We start from the raw sequence: 24,626 nt of genomic DNA, 5'->3' as shown, positions 1-24,626 counted from the left end.
GGTCCAAATAACTATTTGAAATATAGTTATTATGTTAATTAACAGGAAATAGTAACACCCTCTCTTTACCTTCACTACAATCAATCTTCATTTTTCCCTGGCTTCTCATCCTTATCCACCTACATTCAAACACTATTTATTTATTTATTTATTTATTTTTAAAAGGATTTATTTATTTATTTATTTGACAGAGAGAGAGAGATCACAAGTAGACAGAGAGGGAGGCAGAGAGAGATAGAGAGGGAAGCAGGCTCCCTGCTGAGCAGAGAGCCTGATGCGGGACTCGATCCCAGAAACGTGAGATCATGACCTGAGCCGAAGGCAGCGGCTTCACCCACTGAGCCACCCAGGCGCCCCTCAAACACTATTTATTAAGCATATAATATGTGCTGGGCACTGTGTTAGGCACTGGGAATACAAAAAGTAATAGTAAAGTAGGCTGGCCTCCAGATGCTCGAATTAGGAAGAGAGAGAAGCTTATAAGCAATCACAATGGAATGCGGTAAGAACTTAAGCTATGACCACAGTGGTTTGCACAGAAATCATAGGGGGTGGTCAGATTTTGTTCTACTTTTAGAATATCTGGGGGTGCCTGGGTGGCTCAGTGGGTTAAAGCCTCTGCCTTCACCTCGGGTCATGATCTCAGGGTACTGGGATCGAGTCCCACGTCGGGCTCTCTGCTCGGCAGGAAGCCTGCTTCCTCCTCTCTCTCTCTCTCTCCCTCTCTGCCTGCCTCTCTGCCTACTTGTAAAATAAATAAAATATTTAAAAAAAATTATAGAATATCTGTGTTTCAGAGTCACCAATAGGTGACTCCTAAAGGGTTCATGATTAGCCTATCAAAGGAGAAGCTGTAGAGAGATTAAGGGATGAGCTTCTACACAGAAAGGCTGGAGAGAAAGGTGCTATCAAAAAGACCGAGAGGGGTGCCTGGGTGGCTCAGTTGGTTAAGCCGCTGCTCAGGTCATGATCCCAGGGTCCTGGGATCCAGCCCCGCATCAGGCTCTCTGCTCAGCAGGGAGCCTGCTTCCCTTCCTCTCTCTCTGCCTGCCTCTCTGCCTACTTGTGATCTCTGTCAAATAAATAAACAAAATCTTGAAAAAAAAAAAAAAGACCAAGAAAGGGACCCATGAGTGGCTCAGTCTGTTAAGCATCTGCCTTTGGCTCAGTTCATGATCTCAGTGTCCAGAAATCGAGTCCTGTATCAGGCTTCCTGCTCAGCCTGCTTCTCCTTCTGCCTGCTCCGCCTGTAGCTCTGTTTGTGTTCTCTGTCCGACAAGTAAATAAATAAATAAAATCTAAAAAACAAAAAAACAAGAAAATGTATTTAGAGAGGTAGAAGAAATTATGTTAGTGAGCCAGAAGCTTAAAAAAAATAAAAATAAAATAAGCTTCCTGGGGGTTCCTGGATGGCTCAGTTAAGCACCTGCTTAAGATCATCACTCAGGTCATGATCTCAGGGTCCTGGGATGAACCTACATGGAGCTCAGCAACATGTCTGCTTCTTCCTCTCCCTCTGCCCATGCCCCCTGCTCATTTCACACTCTCTCTAATAAATAAATAAAATCTTATTTTTTTATTTAAAAAAGATTTTATTTTAGAGAGAGAAATAAAAAAACTCATATGATGTTTAATGTCAAGAATTTTTTTTTTTAAGATTTTATTTATTTGAGAGATGGGGTGAGGGGGGGCAGGTATCAGGCACTATTCCAAGCATTTTACGTGTATTAGCTTGTTTAATATATGAGCCATAGAATGATTAAGTAACTGGCCCAGGGTAACCCAGGTAGTCAGCTGGGAGCAGGATTTGAATCCAAACAGTCAGCTTCAAATTTTGAGTTGTTCAAATTATCCCTCAGAATAATACAACATGACAGTATAGGGGTGGGGGATGAAAATCTACTTATGATGAGCCACAAAAGGCACTAAACTTGACATTTCTCCTTTAGCTTACCCTATGACGGATATCACCCACCAACCTAGAATCTAGTATATGTCCAACGTGAGGGATGCAAACGGCCAAAATGAAATTCCATTGACAAAGGAATCTAAGTATAGGTTTGTACTGCCTGCGTCTCCCTTCTTGGACATGCTTTCCTGTCTCTCCAGTTCCAGGGGTGATGCTACCAATAACCCGGCACTAATAGCCTGGTGTTTTTTTCTCAATAGTCAATCATTCAACAAATATTTCAGCATCAGGTCAGGTCCAGACGCTGTGCTAGGCCCAGCAGTGAACAAGACAGACAAGATCCCAGCTCTCTGGTAATTTCATTCTAGTGCGGGGTGCAGGGCGTGGAGACAGGTTACACGGACCTGGTGGGAACAGGGTCAGCCAGGGGGAATGCGAGAAGATTAACTAGAGAAACAGCAGAATCCGGAGCCTACTAGGTCTTCAGGCCAAGCCTAGAGGAGTCTGCATTTTACTTATCACTTAAGAGCTAATGATAGCCAGATTGCACCAGACGGTAGACTTCCTAGATCACTTAATCCTTCACAAACCACCATTTGTGCTTGTTGAGTCTCCTGGCCACTCTGGGTCCCTTGGCTTACATCAGGCCACCTCGGGTCTAGGTCAGCTGGTCCTTATCTGCTGGTCCCCGCAGTCCCCACGGCCATCTCCTACCAGAGCCCCTTGGACCCACTCAGGCCTGTCCGCCCGTTTGTCTCCCGCGGCACGGGACCCCCTGAGCCCCTCGGCCAGCCAAGTCACCTCAGTGCCACGCCTCCAAGGCCAGAGAGATTCGGCATGCTCTTTATGCTTTGTTCGCTGATCAGGTTTTCGAAATGCCGCTGCCTCTCGACTCCAGCTGTTTTCCTGCCAGAGCGGGGCCAGCCCGCAGCGTCAGCGCCCCCGGCGGCGCACCGCAGCCCAGGAAGGGAGTGGCTGCAGCCACCTCCTCCTCCACCACCCCCGCCACCCCCGCCTCCTCCGCCACCCCCGCCTCCTCCGCCTCCTCCGCCTCCTCCCCCTCCTCCCCCTCCTCCTTCGCCTCCTCCGCCTCCTCCACCTCCTCCCTTGCTGCCGGAACGCGGGAGCGGGCGAAAGCGGCGCACGCCCCGACCGTCACCACCGTGCTCCTGATTGGCCGCGCCATGTAACGTCACGGGGAGGGCCCGGGCGGCAGCTGGGAGCCAGAGCCCGCGCGTGCGCAGATCGAGAGCACTGGGCGGAGGGGGAGGTGGCCGGCAGCTTCTCCCGCGTCCGCCATTTTGTTGCTGTGGCTCCTGGGAACGGGCTGGGCAAAAACCGCCCCGGAGGCGCGACGCTCCTGGGAGTCCGGTGCTTCGTGTGGCGGCAGGGATCACTGCAGAGACTTGGGGGGGGGGGGCGCGGAGTCAGCGCGTTCCGGGCCAGGAGTGACTGAAAGCACCCTTGGTACGCCAGGCAGCCTGAGAACCCCGGGGCGGCCTCCGCTGCGGCTCGGCTTCTCCCGTCCCGACCTCGGGCTGTGCCCTGCATTCCCCCGGCCGGCTCCCTCCGTGAGGCGGTCCCGGCGCAGCGGGCGGCGGCGGAGGATGCTGCGGGCCCGGAGCCGAGAGGAAGGTGCTGGCTCGGCCCTGTAATTGCGCCTCGAGGTGTGCCAAAAGGCCCTTCCTTGGCCGCAAAGCCGTCTGTCGGGCAAAGGCGTCCAGAACAGACGAGAGCAGCCGCCGCCCCGAATCGCCGCAGAGCCGCGGTCCGACACCATGTCCTCCGCTAGGTTCGACTCCTCAGACCGCTCTGCCTGGTACATGGGGCCGGTGTCTCGCCAGGAGGCTCAGACCCGGCTCCAGGGGCAGCGCCACGGTATGTTCCTAGTTCGCGATTCCTCCACCTGCCCCGGGGATTATGTGCTGTCGGTGTCCGAGAACTCGCGGGTCTCCCACTACATCATCAACTCGCTGCCCAACCGTCGTTTTAAGATCGGGGACCAGGAGTTTGATCACTTGCCGGCCCTGCTGGAGTTCTACAAGATTCACTACCTGGACACCACCACGCTAATAGAGCCCGCACCCAGGTACGCTAGCGCCCGCGCTTCCCCGGGCGCACAGCTGGCTCCGACCGCCGAGGAGGGTAAAGAACGGTTCGCTTGGGATCGAAGAGTAGGGGGTGGGGGTGGGGGTGATTGAACCCGTTTCACCCCATTCTGAACCAAATGATTTTCCAGAAGGCGTTCTGAACGGAAGAATAGTGTCAGGATCTGGGTCACTGGATGAGGGGATGCGTTTTAAATTTGTTAAACGGCGGTTGCATAGCTAAAATGCCCGCTTTTTGCCTTTAGTCACGTTATCTATTGGGTATCCTACTAAAGAGTTTTTGTTTTTAAACCTTTTTTGGACCACAGACTTCTTTGAGAATCTTAAGGTAGCTGTGGCATTTCTCTTAAGGTAGCTGTGGCATTTCCCCCTCCCTAAAAATGCACGTACACACAACTTTACACACCATTCAAGGTTCTTGGGCTCCCTGCTCCGGTTTGAGAACTCTTGGCCTGCAGCCTTTGGAGCAAATAGTCAATAAATGGAAATGCGTGAGTCTTTATAGATACAAACCTTTAACGGTGAAATAACAGAACTGTATTTAAAAAAAATTTAAATATCAGAACTGTATATTGATACCTTGGTGCCAGGTTTGAATTACACCAGACACCTTTTGTTTTGTAGTTACAGAAGGTGCACCGGCTTCAGCGAGGATATATTTTTGAGTTTTTATTTTGTAGTTGACCCCAAGCTGGACCACTAATAGGCCAGAAATCCATTTGATTAAGTTCTAAGGAGTAATAAAGCTAGAATGTTAATAACAAAGGGAAATTTTTGAGCTACACCTTCTTAATTCTATCCTAGTTGAAGACGTACGTTTTGTACATTTGTAAGTCTAAATGATTTAGTAAAGTTAAGCATCCAGGTCCTCTTTCCAAGTAGAATGCATTATTTTATTTGATGATTTGCTTTAACTTGTCTTCAGTGTTTTATTACGTTTCTTTTATTTAAATTATGCCAAATTTGAACTGAAGAAATTTCCTGGAATTTTTTAAAATGAAAGGTATTTTACTGCCCATTTTGCTTCTTGAACTTATGTTTTTAAAGTTTAGGGTGCTCATTTTTGGAATGAGGTGTTTCTGACTTTATAGATTTGCTGAGAAGATAGTCCTCTGAGCTTTAACCATTAAGAGCTGTGATAATTAAGGAGCACCCACTAGATGGGTAAGTGTTGCTTCCATGGAATAAGAGGAAACAAAGCCATGACAGTATAATGACTGTAAGATTAACTGCTGAACTAAATGGACTTTAAAAACTGGGAGAAAGTGAATATAAATCAAATAGTGTATAACAAAGACCTAGGCATCAAGAATCTGATTGGTGAAATCTCCAGGTCCCCAGAGATGCTGGTAATTGGAGTCAACTTTGAGCACAGTATATTCTAATATGAGGGGTTGGAGAAAAGATTAGAACCAGCTATGAGATATTTAATATGTTTCAGTGAATTACTTTTCCAACTCATAGAGATTAATTAATAGCATTAATTTCAGGCATTTATTAAGCCATGCTATGTGCAAGGCATTGTGCTTGCTTTGAGGTGACAGGTATTACTGCTGTTTCAGAATGTGCGAGTAAATGGTTTGATCTCCTTCTAGAGAGAAAAAGGAGTATGCTGCAGTGGCCCTCATTACCAACAAAAACAACTCCACATTTTTCATACATGGGCCTTTCCAGATACCAGACATAACTTTTCTGTTTTGGATGCCTGTCCTCCTCCCTGTCCCCACCTTGTTCTTCCTTTAGTGCAGTCCCATTAAGCAACTCATTTAATCCCTGGTAGCAGTTCTTGCCTACCTTCTCACACTTTTGTACCTTTGCTCCAGCTGTTGGTTGGGCTCCTGGCTCTAGGTTGACTGCTTAACCCCACCCCACCCCTCACCTCACCTATTGAAATCTTAACTGCTGGGGTGCCTGGGTGGCTCAGTGGGTTAAAGCCTCTGCCTTCAGCTCAGGTCATGGTCTCAGTGTTCTGGGATCCAGCCCCACATCAGGCTCTCTGCTCAGCGGGGAACCTGCTTCCTCCTCTCTTTTTGCCTGTCTCTCTGACTACTTGTAATCTCTATCAAATAAAATCTAAAAAAAAAAAAAGAAATCTTAACTGCCGTTCCAGGCCCCTCAAATAATAGGGCCTTTCCCTGACCCTCCCACTTAACATGCAGCTGTAATTGTTTCTCCTCCTCTTCACTTTCTGCCCCAGGCATGTTGCTGTAATTTAGGTTTTTATATTCCACCAGTATCTCAGGATGGTGATCACAATTCTGTCTGAATTTGATCTGGACTGAATTTACTTTCTTAATCTTTGGATTTTCTCCCCCAGCCTAAAATTCGAAGATTGGTTTGATAGGTTTTCAGACTTTATAGAAAACTAGAGGTACCTTGTAAAGTCTTGGCCAAATGGAAGTCAGTTTAATGCCTCTTCACACCTCAAACAAGATACTTTAAGTGGTTTAGGCATCAAAACTGAGCTCATTAGGCCAGAGTTTCGTACCCTTTTGCTAAAAGTTCATTTTTTAAATATTGCTTAGTGAAAAATTAGAATTGTATGACTTTCTTGGAACTTAAGGACTGGTGTTTGTTTTCCAGTCTGATCTTTTTTATTGGAATGTTCCGCAACATTTAGTTTTATATTTTTTTAAAAAGATTTTGAGAGGCGCCTGGGTGGCTCAGTTGTTGGGCATCTGCCTTCAGCTTGGGTTGTGATCCTGGGGATATTCCTTGGATATTCCTTTTTTTTTTTTTTTTAATTTCATTTATTTATTAGAGAGATCACAAGTAGGCAGAGAGAGGCAGAGAGAGGAAGGGAAGCAGGCTCCCTACTTAGCAGAGAGCCCGATGTGGGCCTCAATCTCAGGACCCTGGGATCATGACCTGAGCTGAAGGCAGAGTCTTTAACCCACCGAGCCACCCAGGTGCCCTTCTTGGATATTCTGTCTCTCTGCCCCTCTCCAACTCTCCTTGCCTGTGTTCCCTTTCTTGCTGTGTCTCTCTCTGTCAAATGAATTAAAAAATTTTTTTTTCATTTATTTGAGAGAGACAGAGCCTGCGCAGGAGAAGGAGCATGAGCTGGGGGAGAGGCAGATGGAGAGGAGGAGGCAGACTCCCAACTAAGCAGGGAGCCCAGTGTGGAGCTCTATCCCCAGACCCTGGGATTATGACCCAAGCCAAACACAGACACTTAACCAGCTGAGTCACCCAGGCACCCCTAGTTTTATATTTTTATTCAGATATTTACAAGAGTTATATCCCAGTGTTGGGGACTGAGAACAATGGATGGCCAACGTACTTTCTCCACAATAGAACTTCCTTTTTATTGGAATAGACGAACTAAAATAGGAAAATAAATGAAATACAACATTAATAAATGCTATGAAGGAAATGAGGCTGAGCAGAGAGAATATAATAGGAGGGACCTACCTGACACAGTGTGGTCAGGGAAAGCCTGAAGCTATCTAAGGGTAGAGAAGAGGCAAGCCTTGGGAAAGTCTGGGCTAAGAAGGGGGGAAGAGCCTTCCAGTAATAGGGAAAAGCTTACACAAAGTCCTGAGGTCAGAAAGATAGCTGTTGGGTTGGAAGTGTGGTGCTTAAATATAGGGGTTCTATAAGAAGAGTTAGGGGATGTAATGGTGAAGATAAGGCAATTGGATTTTTTTTTTTTAATTTTATTTATTTGACACAGAGAGAGAGATCACGAGTAGGCAGGGAGGCAGGCAAAGAGAGAGGGTAGCAGGCTCCCCGCTGAGCAGAGAGCCGGATGCGAGACTTGATCCCAGGACCCCAAGATCATGACCTGAGCCGAAGGCAGAGGCTCCACCCAGTGAGCCACCCAGGTGCCCCAAGGCAATTGGATTTTATTTCAGATGCAGTGGGTGCCATTGAAGGAGTTTGAAGCACAGGAGTGATCTGGAGTTGTCACTGTTATCTGGGTGCAAAAGGATGGTGGCTAATGATGTATTTGTCACAGGTCATATAGACTGATCTAGAGCTGTGACTTGGAGATGCCTGTTTTGGAGTTGATTGATGTTGCTGATGGGAGGGAATATGGTGAGGGAAGAGAAAGGAAGAAACAAAGATGACTTGGTACATTTGTAACTTGGTGTCCTCTCAGTTTATCTTATTAATTGCTTTTTGTATTTGTCTGTGGTGTTCCTGTGGTGGATTTTAAATTTAACCCCCAAAAAAGTGTCATATATCATGTCAGATGGGTTTTGTTGATTGGCCCTAAAGGATTCTTGCAGAATGTGTTTGTAATTTTTTTTTTTAAGATTTTAATTTTATTTATTTTTTTTTTTTAAAGATTTTATTTATTCATTTGACACAGAGAGATCACAAGTAGGCAGAGAGGCAGGCAGAGAGAGAGAGAGAGGAGGAAGCAGGCTCCCCGCGGAGCAGAGAACCCGATGCGGGACTCGATCCCAGGACCCTGAGATCATGACCTGAGCCGAAGGCAGCGGCTTAACCCACTGAGCCACCCAGGCGCCCTTTTAATTTTATTTATGAGAGGGGGAGCTAGTGCCAGGGAGGAGCAGAGGGAGAGGGACAGGCAGACCCTGAGATCATGACGTGAGTCAAAACCAAGAGTTGGGCACTTAAACCAGCCCAGCCACCCAGGCATCCCAGATGTAGGGGTAATTTTTCTGTTATAGTTCTGGTAGATAAAACCTGTGGTGGTTTTCACTTCCAATTTATTTGACTATAAATATTTTTAAGATCTGTTCACTAAGTTACAGTTAATATTCAGGTAGGGACTCCTGGGTGGCTTAGTTGGTTAAGCATCTGCTTTCAGCTGGGGTCATGATCCCAGGGTTCTGGGATTGAGCCCCGCATCAGGGAGCCATTAGGCTCTTCAGCAGGGAGCCTGCTTCTCCCTTTCCCTCTCTGCCTGGTGCTCCCTGCTTGTTATCTCTCTCTCTCTCTCTCTCCACTGGCAAATAAATAAAATCTTCTTTAAAAAACATTTAGGTAAGTGCTGGTGTTTTTTATTTAATGGAGGTGATTTCCAGTTTAACAACAGAATGTTTCAGAAGGTTCCTAAGTAAATTGTTTAGATATGAAAGCCATTTTCCTGTGTTTTAGAAGCTGTGTTTTGCATAGCTTGCTTTGTTTATATTATTCTCTAGCTTTAGCTTATGCAACTATATGAAGGCTAGGAGGAAAAGCCGAAAAGTAAAGTTTTTTAACTGAGGCAGGTGGACCCTTAGAGAAAATCTTTGATTTTTGTCAACAGACATTGCAAATTTCGTGTACTTAGTAACACGGAACTAACGTTGACTCAACAATCCCTGTCATATTCTTGAGAAGGTTACTGGTGCGGAGTTTGTTTGTTTAAGATTTATTTATTTGTCAGAGAGAGAGAGAGCACAAGCAATGGGAACAGCAAGCTCCCTTCTGAGCAACGAGCCCTGTGTGGGACTCAATCCCAGCATCCTGAGGTCATGACTTGAACTGAAGGCAGACACTTAATTGACTGAGCCACCCAGGCATCCCTGGTGCTGAGATTTTTTTTTAAAGGCCATTTCCATGCTGTCTACTATGATAGAATAGTTGAAAAAGGATGCCCAGCTTAACCTGAGTGTGCAGAAGAGGGCCCTCCCACTTGTGAAGCAGAAGCCAAACCCTGCATGGACCAGAGGATTCCACTGACCACATGGTCATACCACCCACATCACCTTTTCTAAATATTTGAGGGAACTCAAATCTGGACTTCTAGAATTAGGAGTGGAGGAGATTACCAGTAATTTTGATTAGCATAGAATTTGGCACTGTGAATAAACCTTTGATTTTCCTCTTACCAGTAGTTTAAATCATCTGAATTTGATTCAGATAAGATAAAAGAACATGGTCATTATGCTGGGAGTGGAAGCTTGCCCAGTTAAGAGTTGTGTTCCCAGGGTATGTAAAGTACTGGTAGCCATTTGATTTGTGACTTTTCTCTTATTTAAAACTCAAATGCAGATATATATATATTTTTTTAACCGTAGAAAGAATTTTTTCTTTTGACCTAAAGAGTTGGACTAGATTATTTCTAGGTTTCCTTCAGGCTAAAATATTTTAGTTGTTCCTGATAAGTAAAAGGGGACAGTGCTTATTAGTGGGAGTTCACATTATTTTAGAATCAGAGCTAAGATCACACCACGTAAGGTGGGGCCATTAGGCATGTGGCAACTAGTCTGGAATGATGACTGAGAGCATGGATGGAACAGTGGTGAGCTGAAGAGGCTTGGGCAGCAAACCGAACGGCATACAGGATTTCTTTGTCTTTTTTTTTTTTTTTTTAATTTTTAATTTATTTATTTGACAGACAGAGATCACAAGCAGGCAGAGAGGCAGGCAGAGAGAGAGGAAGGGAAGCAGGCTCCCCACTGAGCAGAGAGCCCGATGCGGGACTCGATCCCAGGACCCTGGGATCATGACCCGAGCCGAAGGCAGAGGCTTAACCCACTGAGCCACCCAGGCGCCCCATTTCTTTGTCTTTATAACAGAATTAAACCAGATATAGAGAATTGGGGTGCTGAAGTTTCTGTGTTTTCAGAAGGAGGGGAAAAAAAGGATAGAAACAGGAGTGGGAAATGCTTCCCTATGTCTTTGGCATTTTATTTTTCTTAGCAGGAATTTCACTGTATTTGAGCCTACTCTAAACCAAAGCCCAGTACTAGTCTTAAGGCATGTAATGGGAGTTATCTTGGGTTTTAGCTCTTGAAAAGTTCAGTATATTGAACAAGTTAAAATAGAATACCTTGGGAGCTTAAAAGCAAGAATGATCAACTGAGGGGTCAGCGAAGGCTTGAAAGAAGAGATGAGGAGGGGAGAAAAAGGTGGTGGGGGCTCAGCTCTGTCTGAGGATTCTCTGCCTCTGCCCCCCCAACTTGTGACACTCTCTCACGTCTGTATATTTATATTTATATATTTATGTGTATACATATTTATATTATAAGCTTTATGTGTTTATATTATATATTATATAAAATATTTTATATATTTGTATTATATACAAGGATAATATAAATATATGTTAATATATATATTTAAGATTTATTTATTTGAGAGTGAGACAGAGCAAGCAGAGAGAGAGGGAGACAAGCAGACTCCAGTGAGCAGGGAGCCTGATGCTGGGCTCAGTCCCAGGGCCGAGAGATCATGCCCTGAGCCAAAATCAAGTCTGCAGTTAACTAACTGAGCCACCCAGGCACCCCAATAAATAAATCTTTAAAAAGAATTTTGTTTTGTTTTCCAACTTTTTACTGTGAAATACTTTCATACATACAAGAGAATATGTATATACGTGTATATAATACAATTCACCAATACCCATGGGACCCCTTTATTATTTATTTTTTAAAGATTTTATTTATTTGACAGAGATCACAGTTAGGCAGAGAGAGAGGAAGGGAAGCAGGCTCCCTGCTGAGCAGAGAGCCCGATGGGGGGCTCGATCCCAAGACCCTGGGATCCTGACCTGAGCCGAAGGCAGAAGCTTTAACCCACTGATCCACCCAGGCACCCCCATGTGACCCCCTTAAAAAACTAGATTACCAGTACCTTTGAAATTCTCTTCTCAGAGGTTGTATTCCTTCTTTTGCATGAGGGAAATTTTAGGCTTAGAAGATATTAACGCTTAGGTTTAAAGACAGTGTTTTATCTGTGCTTCATACATGAAGCTGAGAGTGCTTTTTACCTAAAGGAGAGGAGGTTAATTGATGAGGTAGGAAAAGCCAATTTCCAGTTAGTCATCCAGGGCCTTCCTACTCAGTACGCTGTGAACTGTAGGCATAAGACAGGGAGAAGCTTGGGTCTTAGAGTATTTGAATGGGCTTAGAAAACTCGTTGTATGTCAAATTTATTTTATTTTTAAAAATATTTTATTTATTTATTTGAGAGAGAGAGCACAAGCAGGGTGAGGGGCAGAGGGAGAAGCAGACTCCTCCATGAGCAAGGAGCCCTACGTGGGGCTCAGTGTCAAGACTCCAGGATAATGACCTGAGCCAAAGGCAGGTGCTTAACTGATTGAGGCACTCAGGCACCCCTCTTTGTATGTAAAATTTAAAGAGGAGTTTACAGGTGCTCTTTTACAGTCTTGAACAAGTCAAAATGAGAAACAATGAATTGTTAACAGTTTTATGTACATATTACTTTGGGCTGTGAGACCTAATAGAAAGGGCAAGATAATCTGCCCTGGCATCATCATGGTTTCATGTCTGCAGTGGAATTTATTTGTAATTTGCAGGGAATTTTGATGAATACAGGAGTTTAAGGGTATCAGGTGGAAGACTTTGGAATTTATGTCAGGGATGTGCAGCTGGGAGATTGATGTGAAATTTAGGGATATCTGTGCATGTACTAAATCAGGAAATGAGCCTTATTGTCATTATAGCAGTATAATGATGGAGAAAGTATAAGCTATCCCTCCATTGTTGTCAGATTTGCATACATCTTCTCACCAGGGATGTATTGAAAGTTGAAAAGCATGCTCTGCTCTTTTAACCCAGTAATCTAGACAGTGAATCCGCAAACTTTCAATAAGGGGGGCAGATAGTGAATATTTTAAGCTTTTAGACCATATAGTCTCTCATAGTTTCTCAACTATGCCCTTACAGCACAAAAGCAGTCATAGACAATACTGTAAATGAGTGAGTGAGTTTGGCTGTGGTGTAATAAAACTTAATAAAAGTATACGGTAGGCTGAATGGCCTACAGGCTGTAGTTTGCAGACTCCTAGGCCAGACTCAAGTTTTTGTATAGTGTACTGAAGCTAAGAATGGTTCTTATATTTTTGAAAGGTTGTATTTTAAAGAAAGATGAATATATAACATAAGCCATATGTGTAGTCCGTAAAACCTCAAACATAGACCAGTCTTTTAAAAAGTTTGTCAACCTCGGGGGCCTTACCAGTTTGTGCTTATAGGAATGAGCAGTGTGCCCTGTGAGTTGTGGGGAGCCTGGGAAAGGGAGCATTTTGAACCTTTGGGCCTCTAGTCTTGTTCTGATTTAGAACCCAAATATATGTAAGCCTGTCTTCAACAAAATCTTTCAATTCCAAAGGGGGCTAGTTTTCAGCTTCTAGTGCATTGCCTCTTTGCCTGTTTTCCTGCTCCTTAACAGAATTCATTCCTTCCTTTGAGTGCTCCTCAACCCTATCAGCTTCTGTCATGGTACATTAGTTACTCTTTTTGCTGTGTTTTTGTCTTCCAGTCTCTAACTATGCTAAATTGGCAGTCTTTTAAGAGCAAGAACTTGATTTTAATTCATTGTCTCCCATGTTCTCAGTATGTAGTAATTCTAGTGGATACCTGGGTAGATGAATTTCATTACTCTTAATCCCCACTGAAACTGTACTAGTGTCCTCTTAGTTTGTATTGTAGAACTAACTGCTTTGGGGGCACCTGGGTGGCTAAGTGGGTTAAACCTCTGCCTTCAGCTCAGGTCATGATCTCAGGGTCCTGGGGTTGAGCCCCGCATCGGGCTCTCTGCTTGGCGGGGAGCCTGCTTCCCCCTCTCTCTCTCCCTGCCTCTCTGTGATCTCTCTCTCTGTCAGATAAATAAATACAATCTTTAAAAAAACAGACAAACCCAAAACCTAACTGCTTTTAACTTTTTAAGTATACGAACAATGAAATACCCTTGGATGGGGTCTGAGATGGAACTGATAGTGCTTTTAGTAAAGTATCTGAGATTTATGTAGTATTACCCAAACTTCTTACAGATTGTCTGTGGCCCTTGAAATAGAGGTAAGGTGTACCTTAAAGAGGGTAGGAGTAGGGAGCTGATCTGGGTGCTCAGCAACAACCAGGAACTGTTGTGCATGTTTCACGCACAATCTGACGTTAATTCCCATGCACCCAAAAGACGGAGGGTTTATTCCTAAGGCTGACTAGCTCTCTGGTTATGAGTGAGTACTCTAGAACCAGACTGCCTGAGTGCAAATCTAATAACTCTGTGTTTGCATTGGCTTCCTCATATGTAAGATGGATCTCAGCAATCACAGCAATCACAGGATTGCTGAGAGGATGAAATAATTTAAAATCTATACGGACTGCAAACAGTGCTTGGTACAGGTAGTAAGTGTCAACTCTTATTACTGTTGTTCCTGCTGCTACTCCTGCTATCTCTTTTTTTTTTTTTTTTTTCTTAAGATTTTATTTATTTATTTGACAGAGATCACAAATAGGCAGAGAGGAAACACAAACGGGGAGTGGGAGAGGGAGAAGCAGGCTCTCTGCCAAGCAGGGAGCCTGATGCGGGGCTTGGTCCCAGGACCCTGGAATCACGACCTGAGCCAAAGGCAGATGCTTAATGCCCAGCTGCACCAGAGGTTTTTTTTGTTTTGTTTGGTTTGGTTTTGTTTTAAGATTTTATTTACTTATTTATTTGACACAGAGAGAACGTGAGTGAGCACAAGCAGGGGGAGCAGCAGAAGGAGGGGGAGAAGCAGACCCCCCCCCCGAGATTCTAGAGGTTTTAAATCAAGCTCCTAATCACCATGGCATAATACATAGACTGTTGTTAATTCAGTTGTCAGTATACTATATTAAACTAGTCATTTACATTTAAAAGATTGAAGTTTTGCCAAATTATGAAGACTGCCTTTGGAAAATAGTGTGGCAGTGTGTACCAAGGGCCATGAAAATGGCTCTGTTCTTTAATCTGGAAATCTAGGCTTTACAAAAAATCTAATACTGAGATGGTTCATTTGGTTGGGCATCCGAGTCTTGGTTTCGGCTTCCACTATGATCTCAGAATCCTGAGATTGAGCCCCAGGTTGGGCTCTGTGTTGGGTGTGGAGCCTGCTTAAGATTCTCCCCCTCTCTGTCTCCCCCTCCCACCCCTTAAAAAATTGAATATCAAAAAACTATGTTAAAAAGACTTTGTGATGTTGATGATCAAATAGGGAGAAAGAAAAACTAAATATCCAGAGACACAGGGATGCTTAGTTCCTGCAGGCTCACAGACTGACATGTCATCCTGACAGAGGTAAATAAATGATCACGTAGACCAGTGATACAAGGAGACACCTGTGGTGTGGTATTTGGCAGAAAAACCAGCATGGGTATACACAAGACTCTTTTTTAAGAAAGCCATAAAGTTTGGTTCCTGCGTGGCTCCATCTGTTAAGCGTCCAAATCTTGGTTCAACTCAGGTCCTGATCTCAAGGGTCATGAGATTCAGCCTGGCTTTGGGCTCCATGCTCAGTGGGAGTCCGCTTAGATATTCTCTCTCTCTGCCCCTCTCCCTGAGTGCGAGCACTTTCTCTCAAATGAATAAATCTTAATTTTGGCCAGTGGAACGGGTGAAAAGGTAGCTATGATGGGGCAGGAGCTGTAGGACTTTTTTTTTCTCTTTTGTTGGAAGGGGGTTGTTTTTAAGATTTTATTTATTTGACAGAGAGAGATCACAAGTAGGCAGAGAGGCAGGCAGAGTGGGAGGGAGGAATCAGGCTCGCCGCTGAGCAGAGAGCCCGATGTGGGGCTCAATCCCATGACCCTGGGTCACGACCCGAGATGAAGGCAGAGGCTTTAACCCACTGAGCCACCCAGGTGCCCCAAGATTTTATTTTATTTTATTTTATTTTTTTAAAGATTTTATTTATTTATTTGACAGAGAGAGATCACAGTAGGAGAGAGGAAGGGAAGAGATCACAGAGAGAGGAAGGGAAGCAGGCCCCCTGCTGAGCAGAGAGCCCGATGTGGGACTCGATCCCAGGACCCTGAGATCATGACCTGAGCCGAAGGCAGCGGCTTAACCAACTGAGCCACCCAGGCGCCCCTTATTTTATTTTTTAAAGTAAGCTCTATACCCAACACAGGGCTTAAACTCAGAACCAGGAGACTGAGTTGTATGCTCTACCAACTGAGCCAGCCAGGCATCCCTTGTTTTTCCTTTTCTGCTGAATGTTGTAACATGGTAGCTTTTTTTATAAAGAAAAAAACATTAATTAAAGTATTTAAACATAAGAGATCATGTTGATATATGAAGTAACTTTTTAGATCATTAATTGGAGGGAAGGAAAAGACTGGACATGAGCTAATAGACGATAAAACGATAAAACAGGTGTCTGGGTGGCTTAGTTGGTTAAGCAGCCTACTCTAGATTTTGGCTCAGGTCATGCATGATCTCGGGGTCCTGGGATTGAGGCTTGTGTTGTGTTCCCCTCTCAGCAGGAGGACTGTTTGAGGATTCTCGTAATCCTTCTGCCCCTCTATCTGCTTGCAGGCTCTTTCTCTTAAGTAAGTAGATAAATAAATGATTTTTTAAAAAATAAATAATCTTTTTAAAAAAGATAAAACTGGGGCACCTGGGTGACTCAGTGGGTTAAGCCTCTGCCTTTGGCTCAGGTTGTGTTCTCAGGGTCCTGGGACTGAGCCCTGCATTGGGCTCTCTGCTCTGCGGGGAGCCTGCTTCTCCCACCACTCTGCCTCTCTGCCTACTTGTGATCGATCGATCTCTCTGTGTCAAATAAACAAATGAATCTTAAAAAAAAAAAAAAAAAAGATTAAGTGGAAAGCATGGTCAGTGGTTAAATATGTATTTCCTATCCTGGCTTACTCTCTCTCAAGACTACTCTAGAACTGGGCTCTGGTGATGGTTCTGCAGGTGTAGTCACTTCAGAGATGCAGACTCTTTGGATGAAGCCCAGGGTTTATAACTCTGGTGTAGATTCTCTGCTTTAGAAAAGTTAAGTGGTGGGAGGGACCAAATGGTAAAGAATTTTTTCTTCCCAAAAGTTCATGTATATGCAACTTCTCAGAATATTTCTTAGGTGAATAGAGACTTCTGTACTTCTTTTGAAGAAGAGGCATTACGAAAGGGTGTACTGGGGTAAGAGGGACTGCACTTTTATAACTGACCCTGGGAGGGCATTCTGCGGCTTACTTGGCAAATACATGCTGATCTTCTGAGCACAGCAGAGTGGTGTGGTTGTGTCTATGGGCTGCTTTGATGAGAGCTCTTGCTGGTGAGTTCTGCTGTGAAAAGTTCCCTGTGTTTTTGCTCAGATGATTTATGCATAAAATGCAGTATGGTGTATAAACCCTTTTCTGGCTTTTGTATTTTGAGGGACACAGATGCCCAGGAAAGTGTGCAGGAAGCATGCCATAGATTACAACCAGGAGGAAAAATGTCTGACAGGGTCCTAAGGAGGGCAGCTACTGAACTTATTCAGGATTTTTAAAATAAATTCAGATCACTTGTATCTCTGTGTAAACAAAAAGTGAGTGTGAAACAGAGATGGTGTGTATGTGTGTGCACTTGACATGTGATTTAACAAGGTCTGTTCAGAGACCATACAAACTGCAGAGCATGAAAGTGTCAGAACCTTCTTAACTACTGAGAAGATAGGGAAATAATTCATCATAGAGAAGAAAGGTTTACATAAAAGTTTGACAAACACTGGTATTAAGATTTTCCTTTTAGAGTTAATTTTCTTTCTCTCTGAAGGTACCCAAGCCCACCAATGGGATCTGTATCAGCACCCAACCTGCCTACAGCAGAAGAAAATTTGGAATATGTACGGACTCTCTATGATTTTCCTGGGAACGATGCTGAAGACCTGCCCTTTAAAAAGGGCGAGATCCTGGTGATAATAGAGAAGCCCGAAGAACAGTGGTGGAGCGCCCGGAACAAGGATGGCCGGATTGGGATGATTCCTGTTCCTTATGTTGAAAAGCTTGTGAGATCCTCACCACATGGAAAGCATGGGAATAGGAATTCCAATAGTTACGGGATCCCGGAACCTGCTCATGCCTATGCTCAACCTCAGACCACAACTCCTCTACCTGCAGTTTCCAGTACTCCTGGGGCAGCGATCAACCCTTTGCCATCCACACAGAATGGACCTGTCTTTGCAAAAGCCATCCAGAAAAGAGTACCCTGTGCTTATGACAAGACTGCGTTGGCATTAGAGGTAAATTTTACAGGGCTGGTTTTTGGGTCCTTTGACATTCGGTTTTCATTTTTTTAATTTTGTTTCTGCAGAGTTACAACTGCTCATTTAAAGTTCTGTTCAGGGGAGTAAGATGGCTGGGTGATTTTGGAAGATCCACTATGAATGTCCCACATGACTCTTTTGTCCTTTCCTATTCCTTGTTTCTCCCAAGGTGTAGTCTCTTGTAGTAGTTGGTTTTCTTCCCAGTAAGAATAGATCATGGTTAGGGGCGCCTGGGTGGCTCAGTGGGTTAAGCTGCTGCCTTCGGCTCAGGTCATGATCTCGGGGTCCTGGGATCGAGTCCCGCATCGGGTTCTCTGCTCAGCAGAGGGCCTGCTTCCCCCTCTCTCTCTCTCTCTGCCTGCCTCTCTGTCTACTTGTGATCTCCCTCTGTCAAATAAATAAAAATAAAATCTTATTAAAAAAAAAAAAGAATAGATCATGGTTAATAGAGACCCATGACATAGAGATGAAATCAGCATGCAGGTGGACATACAGCCACTTGAAAGTTCCATATTTCTAACACCATGATTAATTGAGGAGAAATACGAATAAGTGTCTTAGAATTCCTCTTCGGCTAGGCAGAAGATATAAGTTTAAAATATCTCAGACCGAGACGCCTGGGTGGCTCAGTTGGTTAAGCAGCTGCCTTCGGCTCAGGTCATGATCCAGCGTCCTGGGATCGAGTCCCGCATCGGGCTCCTTGCTCCGCGGGGAGCCTGCTTCTCCCTCTGACTCTGCCTTCCACTCTATCTGCCTGTGCTCACTCTTGCTCGCTCTCTCTCTCTGACAAATAAATTAAAAAAAAAAAAAAAATCTTTAAAATATCTCAGACCAGGGTGCCTGGGTAGCTTAGTTACCTGTCTGCCTTCTACTCAGGTCACGATTCCAGGGATTGAGCCCCATGTTGGGGCTCCGCTCAGTGGGGAGTCTGCCTCTCCCCCTGCTTGTACCCACACGCTCACTCTTTCTCAAATAAATAAGTAAATCTTTAATTAAAAATATCTCAGGGGCACCTGTATGGCTTAGTTGTTAAGCACCTGCCTTTGGCTCAGGTCATAGTCCCAGGGTCCTGGGATTGAGCCCTGCATCCGGCTTTCTGTTCAGCAGGAAACCTGCTTCTCTCTCTCCCACTCCCCCTGCTTATGTTCCTTTTCTCACTGTCAAATAAATAAATAAAATCTTTAACCAAAAATAAATAAATAAGATAAAAACATCTCAGACCTTACTTACTATATTTTTTTTTTTGAGATTCTTGCAAAGCTTAGCATATAACTGTGGCTTTCTGAACCAAGAAGTCCTGAAGATCAATGTTGATAAGCCTGTTGAGGGCATAAAACTGTATCACAGAAAGTAGAAGTTTGATGAGACATCTAATAAACCTAGAGTGACGGCCATAAATGAGCACAAACCCTAGAGGAAGAACAGAAGGATTTGAAAAATGGATTTTTTTGGGTGCCTGGATAGCTTGGTTAAATGTCCCAATTCTTTTTTCTTTTTCTTTTCTTTTCTTTTCTTTTTTTTTTTTTTTTTAAGATTTTCTTTATTTATTTGAGAGAGAGAACATGGAGAGAAGGTCAGAGAGAGAAACAGACTAACTCTCCATGGAGCTGGGAGCCTGATACAGGACTCAATCTTGGGACTCTGGGATCATGACCTGAACCGAAGGCAGACGCCCAACCAATTGAGCTACCCAGGCACCCCAAGTGTCCAACTCTTGATCTCAGCTTGGGTCTCAATCTCAGGCCCATGTCAGGCTTCATGCTGGGTGTGGAGCCAACTTAAGAGGAAAAAAAGATTAAAAAATAATAATAATAATTCGTATTTTTAGAACAGTCCAGTATATTTTTCATATTATTTTTGTAAGGTATAAAATATGTGCAGTGAGATGGGCCCTAAATACTGACGTGTCAAAACATGGAATTTGATGCCGCAAATCCTAGCTCTTCACTTGTTGATAAGTTGTGAAAATGCTTTGTGAGCTGCAGACTACTAGGTAAATAAGTATCATAAAATTACAGTTGAATACTCTTTGTTGGTATTATCAAATTGCATATATGTTGGAGAAGCTGTGATTAAGCTAGGGATTGTTCTCTCTGTGTTCACCCCAAGGTCAGAGTAGGGCAGGGTTGGAGACAGCTTAGATATATGATGGAAGGATGAAGTAATGGAGTCTGTTGCCTCAAAAAAGCAGAACTTAGGGGTGCTTGGGTGGCTCAGTGGGTTAAAGCCTCTGCCTTCGGCTCAGGTCATGATGTCAGGGTCCTGGGATAGAGCCCCACATCAGGCTATCTGCTCAGTGGGGTACCCTGCTTCCCCCTCCCCCTCTGCCTGCCTCTCTGCCTGCTTGTGATCTCTGTCTGTCAAATAAATAAATAAAATCTTTAAAAAAAAAAAAAACTTAACCCACAGAGCAGGCTGTCCACAGATAAAAGCTAGCATTGATTTTGTGTGTGTGTGTTTTTCATTGGTTATCCTCCATTTTCTCTGGATGAAGAGTAATGTCCAAGCGAACTACACCTGAAGGTTTGTTTCAGAGTCTGATTACTTCTCCTTCTCACATTGACTGTAAAGGAGGAGTGAGCTGCCGAGGCTTTTGGCAAGGAACCACGTCTAGGGAGGACCCACATGCTTTCAGTGCTTCCCAGTTGAGGAACAGGAAAGAAACCATGCTGAATCCTGGCTGAGTAGGCCTTCCAGCTTCTCATCCCCACACAGACCTGCCCCTGCACGTGTATACACCTTTAGCCTAGTTCATACATCAGCACCTTAAAATTACATGGGGTGTTCTGGGCTCTAAAAATCTTCCTTTCACATCTCTTGTCTCATCGTAGGAATAGAGAGCTAGGACTCAGAGAGTTGTTGTGACTCACATGTGTTAGACACACGGGGGTCGAGGCACTCAGACAGAATTCCAGGTTTCAGAGAGAAAGTCAGGAATTGGGCTCTTACTTGAGCTAGGGTTTAAAGCCTTACTCCATTTAGGTCACCTGCCTGTTGACCTCCACTCTAAGATGTGCGCGCATTTCAGAAACTGTATCTCAGGGCACCTGGGTGGCTCAGTCATTAAGCGTCAGTCGTCAGCTCAGTTCATAATCCCAGAGTTCTGGAATTGAGCCCTGCATCAAGTTCCCTGTCATGCAGGAAGCCTGCTTCTCCCTCTCCCACTCCCCCTCTGGCTGTCTCTCTGTCAAATACATAAAATCTTTAAAAAAACAAAGAAAACCTGTATGTCCTTTGCCTTGCTCAGAGTGTGCATGGGGGCAGGAGGGTTGTAGAGTGGGAGACCAGGTACTATAAAGGGGATTGTTCATTTATTTTTTCCTTTTTTTAAAGATTTATGTATTTGAGAGAGCGCACACATGTACACAAGCTGGGGCAGGACGGGGACACAGAGGGAGAGGAAGAATCATTGAGCAGACTGCACTCAACAGGGAATCTCAACATGGGGCTCTATCCCAGGAGATCTCAGATCCCTCAGATCATGACCTGAGCTGAAATCAAGAGTTGGCTGCTTAACTGAATGAGCCACTCAGGTGCCCATAAAGGAGATCATTCAGAGCTTGGTGAGCAGATATGTGGGTAGGTGCCTTAGACTAGATGAGGATTAAGAGCCTGGTTAATGATGTATATTTTAAGATAACCCATATATTTGGCCATTAGGCAGTTCTTGTTTCTCAGACTCCAGAAAGAGGTCTCCATACCTGAGTCTCTTTGTGACACTACCCCAGCTGTGTAAGTCTCATCAAAGACTTGCTTTGGTGTTTCACAAAGAGTGTAAGGGGGACCTGAGAAATAAACTTTTGCCAAATTCCATTTAATGGTATTTCTTATTTTGTATATTTAAATGAGACTTTTGGCTGTAGCATAAGTAAATAGTTCTGTGAATTACATTATCTTCTAGAACTTAATGCTTGTCTGATCTTGTTAAAAACAACTCTCTTGAGATTTTTGCAATTAGGTTACCAGGAAAAGTATTAAAATAAGAAAGGTGAAATAAGTAGGACAAAATGTGCCAGTAATTGAAGCTTCCTTATTTCCCTTGATGGTGTTAGTGAGAACGATGAGGGCTTAGGTGAACTTTATTTGATGAATTATTTCACACTTTTTTCATAAAACTTGACTTTGAAAAGAACATTCCTGCAAGTAAAGAGAGATTTTATTTATTTTTAAAGATTTTATTTATTTGGGAGAAAGAGTGCACTTGCGCACATGAGAGACAGGGTGAGGGGCGATGGAGAAGCCAACTTCCTGCTGAGTGGGGAGCCTGATGAAGGGCTCGATCCGGGGACTCTAGGATCATGACCTGAACCAGAGGCAGACGCCCAACTGACTGAGCCACTCAGGTGCCCATAAAGAGAGATTTTAAAACAGGTCTGTGTTTAGCTATTTTTCTCTCTTGCTTACCTCTTTTCAGGAAGTGAGTTGACCCTTGGGATTTAATTTGAAAAGGAATACTTGGTACCTGTGGTGCAGAAAAGCAAGATGGTCAGGGAATGATCACGGACCTGCATTCAAGTAGTGGCTTTCTGTGGTGTGATCTTGGGCAAGTTAAATTCTTTAGAGTCTAAAGGCATCCTTGTTCTAAAAGTTGAAGTGAGTTGGTTCATTAATCATTCATGCAACCAGCCTGTGAGGGACATCTTGTTGTAGGGTCCTACCACCAAGGTTCTTACCACCTAGTGAGAGACTAGAGACAGTGGTGTGGTAAGTGCTCTAATAACACAGAGTAGGAGGGAGAGTGGGTAATGGGGGAGTAGAAGATGGAAGTGTGGGTATTTGTCTGAGAAGCCTTTCTGGAGGAGGTGACCCTTGAACTTAATTTTGAAGGATGAATAGAAGTCAGTTGGGTGAAGTGCAGAGAGACATTCCTGGCAGAGGGAAGAGCTTATGCAGACAAGACTTGATACCTCCAAGTAGCTGCAGGTTGGTGCAAGTGTGCAGTATGTTGGGCAAAAGCAGCACAAAGGAGAGGAAGGGGGCTGTGGACATGTCATCAAAGGGCTAGGCTGAGGAGATGAACAGTGTTCTTATGTTGCCTTCACCGAGGCATAAAATAGCCAATTTCTCACAACTGATGGCAGTTCTGAAGTTTGCAAACTACTTACCTTTTTACTGATTTTTTTTTTTAAAGATTTTATTTATTTATTTGACAGAGAGAGATCACAAGTAGGCAGAGAGGCAGGCAGAGAGAGAGGAGGAAGCAGGCTCCCTGCCGAGCAGAGAGCCGGATGTGGGACTCGATCCCAGGACCTGAGATCATGACCTGAGCCGAAGGCAGCGGCTTAACCCACTGAGCCACCCAGGCGCCCCTTTTTACTGATTTTTTTTTTTTTTTTAAGATTTTATTTATTTATTTGACAGAGAGAAATCACAAGTAGATGGAGAGGCAGGCAGAGAGAGAGAGAGAGGGAAGCAGGCTCTCCGCTGAGCAGAGAGCCTGATGCGGGACTCGATCCCAGGACTCTGAGATCATGACCTGAGCCGAAGGCAGCGGCTTAACCCACTGAGCCACCCAGGCGCCCCATCCGTTTTACTGATTTTTAAATAATTTAAAGCAAATCCTTGAATCTCCCTCCCTATCATTATCATTTTCACACACTTGAATTCCAGTACACTTTCCTGACTAGAAAAGAATGGAAGGAGCTTTCTTAGCATTGTCCTTAACTTTGGGGCTGCACACCTGTATGATTATTTGCTGTATGAAAATTTGAATCCAAGCATCATTTTTTTTTTTTTTTTTTTTTAAAGATTTTATTTGACATGGCAGTCGGGGGGGAGAGCAAGCGCAACCAGAAGGAAGGACAGGCAGAGGGAGAGGCAGGCTCCCTGCTGAGCCAGGAGCCCAGTGTAGGCCTTGGTCCCTGGACTCTGGGATCATGACCCAAGCTGAAAGCAACTGCTTAACCTGTGGAGCCACCCAGGTGCCCCTGTATCTAAGCATCTAAATGGAACATTGGTGGAACTTTCCCCTGTGGTATGGCTTAAGAAAACAGTTGGTGAGGGGTTCCTGGCTCAGTCAGTTAAGCATACAACTCTTGATTTCAGCTCAGGTCTTGAACCCTAGGGTCGTGAGTTTGAGCCCCACATTAGGCTTTATGCTGGGCATGGAGCCTACTTAGTTTTAAAAAAAGTTGGTGACAGTAGGGATCTGTGGGAATCAGAGTTGGTAGAACAGATTCTGTGGGGGAAGAATAACATTTTCTTGGCTTGCAAGTGAAACTTCAGGTGACTCAGGAAGAGGAAGAAAGGCATGTTGAAGTAATGGATCATTCAGTCCACCCAGCTTCCTAATGCTTTTAGCTTTCTGCAGCATCTAAATCCATTGGCCCTCTGGTCTCAGCTTGGGCACCTCCAAAAACACCTCTTTAGCAAAGGTTTACTGAGTACTTACAATGTGGTGGGCATTGTTTTTTGTTTTTGTTTTTCTAAGAAGATTTTATTTATTTATTTGACAGGCAGAGATCACAAGTAGGCAGAGAGGCAGGCGGGGGGGGGGGAGCGGGGCGGGGAGCAATCTCCTTGCTGAGCAGAGAGCGATGTGGGGCTCGATCCTAGGACTCTGGGTTCATGACCTGAGCCGAAGGCAGAGGCTTTAACCCACTAAGTCACCCAGGTGCCCCTTGCTTTTGTTTTTTAAAGATTATTTATTTATTTATTTATTTATTTGGCAGAGTTGGAGGGGAAAGCAGAC

General features: G+C 44.3%; 1 protein-coding gene across 1 annotated transcript in view; it reads left to right on the top strand.

The window, feature by feature from the left end:
- Positions 1-3,136: 3,136 nt before the first annotated feature.
- CRKL (CRK like proto-oncogene, adaptor protein) overlaps positions 3,137-24,626 on the top strand; it is a 41,787-nt gene continuing 20,297 nt past the window's right edge. Inside the window, exons 1-2 of the mRNA XM_032310249.1 lie at positions 3,137-3,998; positions 17,446-17,911. Coding sequence (XP_032166140.1) covers positions 3,688-3,998; positions 17,446-17,911 — 777 coding nt within the window. The 5' untranslated portion in view covers positions 3,137-3,687. The remainder of the gene's footprint in view (positions 3,999-17,445; positions 17,912-24,626) is intronic.

Source organism: Mustela erminea, chromosome 13, assembly GCF_009829155.1.
Source record: "Mustela erminea isolate mMusErm1 chromosome 13, mMusErm1.Pri, whole genome shotgun sequence".
NCBI classification, from domain to species: Eukaryota; Metazoa; Chordata; class Mammalia; order Carnivora; family Mustelidae; genus Mustela; species Mustela erminea.
This window is presented reverse-complemented; position numbering and strand designations above follow the sequence as displayed.